The 4,197-nt window shown below is 44.2% G+C and overlaps 1 protein-coding gene across 2 annotated transcripts; it reads right to left on the bottom strand.

Moving 5' to 3' along the window:
• Positions 1 to 1,662: 1,662 nt before the first annotated feature.
• On the bottom strand, positions 1,663 to 3,992 carry LOC110503184 (leucine rich repeat containing 51). 2 transcript variants are annotated; one of them, XM_021581543.3, is made up of 5 exons: positions 3,898 to 3,968; positions 3,564 to 3,635; positions 2,998 to 3,203; positions 2,650 to 2,798; positions 1,663 to 2,102 (listed from the first exon to the last, which is right to left on the bottom strand). In XM_021581543.3, exons 2-5 carry the CDS (start codon positions 3,613 to 3,615, stop codon positions 1,964 to 1,966), a joined length of 546 nt encoding a protein of 181 aa, XP_021437218.2. In that variant the 5' UTR covers positions 3,616 to 3,635; positions 3,898 to 3,968; the 3' UTR covers positions 1,663 to 1,963. The 2 variants fall into 2 exon arrangements, with proteins under 2 accessions (XP_021437218.2, XP_021437217.2); XM_021581542.3 differs by having other exon boundaries at positions 3,564 to 3,992.
• Positions 3,993 to 4,197: the final 205 nt, after the last annotated feature.

Here is a 4,197-nt window from a genome sequence, read left to right as displayed (position 1 = left end):
CTGGTGTTCTGTAGGACTGTAGAGAAATAGTTGTGTGGGGTAACATTGCAACAAACCTAAAGAACACTGAATCACATCTCATTTAGTGTGCATAGCGTAACTAATGGATATCATTTAAAAACACTTTCTCAGAAGATATTATTTACCATGATAGGGATTCTCTGGTATATCTCATACCTACTGATTCACGTGGTAAAGTGTAAATTCTCAGATTCAGATTTCAACGCAAAGTAACACCTATACTGAACAAATATAAACGCAACATGTAAAGTGTTGGTCCCATGTTTCATGAGCTGAAATAAATAAAAAAATCCCAGAAATGTTCTATACGCACAAAAAGCTTTCTCTCAAATTTTGTGCACAAGTTTGTTTACATCCTGTTTAGTGAGCATTTCTCCTTTGTCAAGATAATCCATCCACTTGACAGGTATAACATATCAAGAAGATGATTAAACAGCATGATCATTACACAGGTGCACCTTGTGCTGGGGACAATAAAAGGCCACTAACATGTGCAGTTTTGTCACATGACACAATGCCACAGATGTTTTGAGGGAGAGTGCAATTGGCATGCTTCAGGAGCGTCTACTAGGGCAATTGCCAGATGATTGATTGTTTACTTCTCTACCATAAGGCGCAATGTCGTTTTAGAGAATTTGGCAGTGCGACCGCATACCACATGTAACCACGCCAGTGCAGGACCACCACATCCGGCTACTTCACCTGCGGGATCGTATAAGACCAGCCACTCGGAGGGCTGATGAAAATGTGGGTTTGCACAAACTGTCAGAAATCATCTCAGGGAAGTTAATCTGCGTGCTCGTCGTCCTCACCAGGGTCGTGACCTGACTGCAGTTCGGCGTTGTAACTGTAGTGGGCAAATGCTCACCTTCGACGGCCAATGGAATGCTGGAGAAGTGTGCTCTTCACGGATTAATCCTGGCTTCAACTGTACCGGGCAGATGGCAGACAGCGTGTATAGCATTGTGTGGATGAGCGGTTTGCTGATGTCAACATTGTGAACAGAGTGTCCCATGGTGGCAGTGTGGTTATGGTATAAGCTACGGACAATGAATACGATAGAATTTTATTGATGGTGATTTGAATGCACAGAGATACAGTGACGAGATCCTCAGGCACATTGTCGTGCCATTCATCAACCGCCATCACGTTTTATCATGATAATCCACGGTTCCATGTCACAAGAATCTTTACACAACTCCTGGAGGCTGAACATGTCCCAGTTCTCCCATGGCCTGCATTCTCACCAGACATGTCACCCATTGAGCATGTTTGGGATGCTCTGGATCGACATGTACGACAGCGTGTTCCAGTTCCCACCAATATCCAGCAACATTCCACAGGCCACAATCAACAGCCTGATCAGCTCTATGCGAAGGAGATGTGTCCCGCTGCATGAAGCAAAGGGTGGTCACACCAGATACTGACTGGTTTTGTGATTCACGCCCCTACCTTTTTTTGTAAGGTATCTGTATTCCCAGTCATGTGAAATCCATAGATTTAGGGCCTAGTGAATTATTAAAATTGACTGATTTCCTTATACGAACTGTAACTCAAATCTTTGAAATTGTTGCATGTTGCGTTATATTTTTGTTTAGTGTAAAAAGGTGCATATTGGACAGTTTGATTGAGAGGACTCTATACCTTTAGCCTGGGTGGCCTCTGTTCCAGTTTAATAATTATATAGGTCAAGGTGGCAAAAAGGTCAGGAATATCCTAATTAAGCAGAAATCACATCTACTGTAGATGTACTATCCCCCCCCCCCCCCCCCCAACTCTAAGACAGACACCAGACAGAGTTTCTGATGAGTAGATTCATATTGTACTTTTACATGATGCTTCAGTCATAAGGCCTCCTGATGTAAGCCTGTTGTTCTGGAACCTTCTGGTTGGTTGGCATGACGATTGTGTCCCCCCCTCCCTCCGTTTCTGTGGTGACAGGTCAGTTGTCCTGGTTCTTCCTGGTGTTTTTGCCAAGGTTCCTAGGGCGATGCCAGACTTGGGCCATGATTCGCTCCTGCCGTGTAACAGCACTGAAGTCCAACTTCTTCAAGTGAGGCAGAGCCGCAATCACATACCCCCTACACACACACACACACAGGGGTTCTTATAACTGGGTGTTTGTCCAGGTACACAAACTTCAGTTTTTTTTTTTTTACCATAACGCTCCAGGGCTGAACACATACATACACTGTAAACCAGTAGTCATTTAGCACTGAGTAGAGAGGGAGAATGCTCAAAACTCTGTAGGATTTGGCCGTGTTGCTATGCAGACAAGCAGAGAGCTGGTGTGTAACAGGATATCTCTGCTCATTTGATGCGCCAGTCAGAATGCTACACAGCTGCAACTCTAACCCAGCACCTATTACACACAGGGCTCAGAGCCACATAGCCCTCTGCGAACAGACAGCATTCAGACAGCACGTTGAGATCACACTAAGAGTATGAGTGGAATAAACAACCCCTGTAACCCATCCCACCCCCCCATCTGGGGCTAAGGGGAGGCACATTGGTGCCGGCCTGTGTTTGCGTATGTGTGTGTGGATGAGTTTACTGTGTGCATGTGTAGGTTTAGCAGCTGTCCTCACCTTTCTCATTTAATCCCTGTGATGCTAAGTGTGTGTGTACCTGTTGCTCCCCTCATTCTCCATGGTGTTGCCGTGCAGGGTGAGTGTATGTAGGAAGGGCAGGGCGCCCAGCTTATCCACCTCTGAAAGGTTACAGATGCTGTTACCATGGAGATACAACACCCGCAGTTCCTTCAGCTCCACCAGGACCTGGGACACAAAGTTCACACACACAGGGTTTAGAGTGATCACTGCTAATGTACAAGAGCCCTTCATTTGACCCCCTTGCCAGGCTGTGGCTGTTCAGGGAGACAGTAGACTTGTCTCGATTTTACACAATATCCCCTATATAGTGCACTACTTTTGACCAGAGCCACTGTATGTACGTGACTACGTGGACTCAACTCACTGGGTCTATGTGGGAGATGTCGTTGAAGGACAGGTCGACCCAGGCGAGCTGTGAGGGCTCTGAGAGGAAGGCTGAGACCATATCATTGAAGCCACTCAAGTCTGTGATGATGTTGTTGTTGAGACGCAGCGAGCGGCTGCAGAACTTCTTCTCTGCATTTCGCTTCAGTGGCCGCAAGCCCTGATTTGGCTCCTCCGTCAGAGCGTCTGAGAGAGAAGTTGTGTGAGAGGACTTAGAGGTGGCATTGAGAATAGGAAAGGAAGCCACGACTATTGAGACACAGGCACAAGAGGGTAGAGAGCAGTGGAGGCTTCTGAGGGGAGGACGGCTCATAGCTGGAATGGAGTCAATGGAAGAGTATCAAACAAATCAGACATGGTTTCCATGTGGTTGATACCACTCCATTGACTCCATTCCAGCCATTAATATGAGCCGTCCTCCTCTCAGCAACCTCCACTGGTAAAAAAGTGTTGAGGAAGAAGTACAACGCTCTGAATTGCATCTCAATAGTGGAATCCTTTCCTTCATCCGCATTAATAGTCATGTGAAAGAACCTGCTGGTTTACCTGTCATTGAGCTGAGGCATTTGAATGATAAATCCACAGGAGCGCCATACATTTTACAGCCTTTTGGCTAACCTGTACGATAATAAATATAATATTTAAATGAATCCAGCTAATTGAAAGGAGGATTACTGTATCATCTTTGCACTTAGCCTAGCTATTTTGTCCATGCTATCGTTAACGTTCCTGCTAAGTTAGCTACAACTCAAACAACGTCTATTCACTTGACTTCATCTCTGTTCAAGGCATACAAAATAAAAATGACATAGCTACATTTCTAGATTTCTATAACAAGTTTTCTGCCTACAATGAATCAAACGTAATTGAGCTATTTTACCCCTAAAAACCCCCACACACAGCTAGCTAGCTATCATGTGCTAGACACTTGTTTGTATTTTCATCACAATGAGCGAGAACTACACTACAACAGTCGGTTTCCAAGGAGACGAGTCTTCGGAATATGGGAATTGTAGTTTAAATATTTAATTAAACGTATTTATTTTATTTATTAAATTGTACATTGTTGCAGAAAGCCCATTGAATAATGTTCAGAAATGTTCCCTTACAATAGAATAGTGTATACGTTTGAATAATTACTATTAATGTTTTATTCATAAGAAATGATGAACTGAAAACT

This window comes from Oncorhynchus mykiss, chromosome 24, assembly GCF_057628025.1.
Source record: "Oncorhynchus mykiss isolate SJ-2025 chromosome 24, ASM5762802v1, whole genome shotgun sequence".
Classification (NCBI taxonomy): domain Eukaryota; kingdom Metazoa; phylum Chordata; class Actinopteri; order Salmoniformes; family Salmonidae; genus Oncorhynchus; species Oncorhynchus mykiss.
This window is presented reverse-complemented; position numbering and strand designations above follow the sequence as displayed.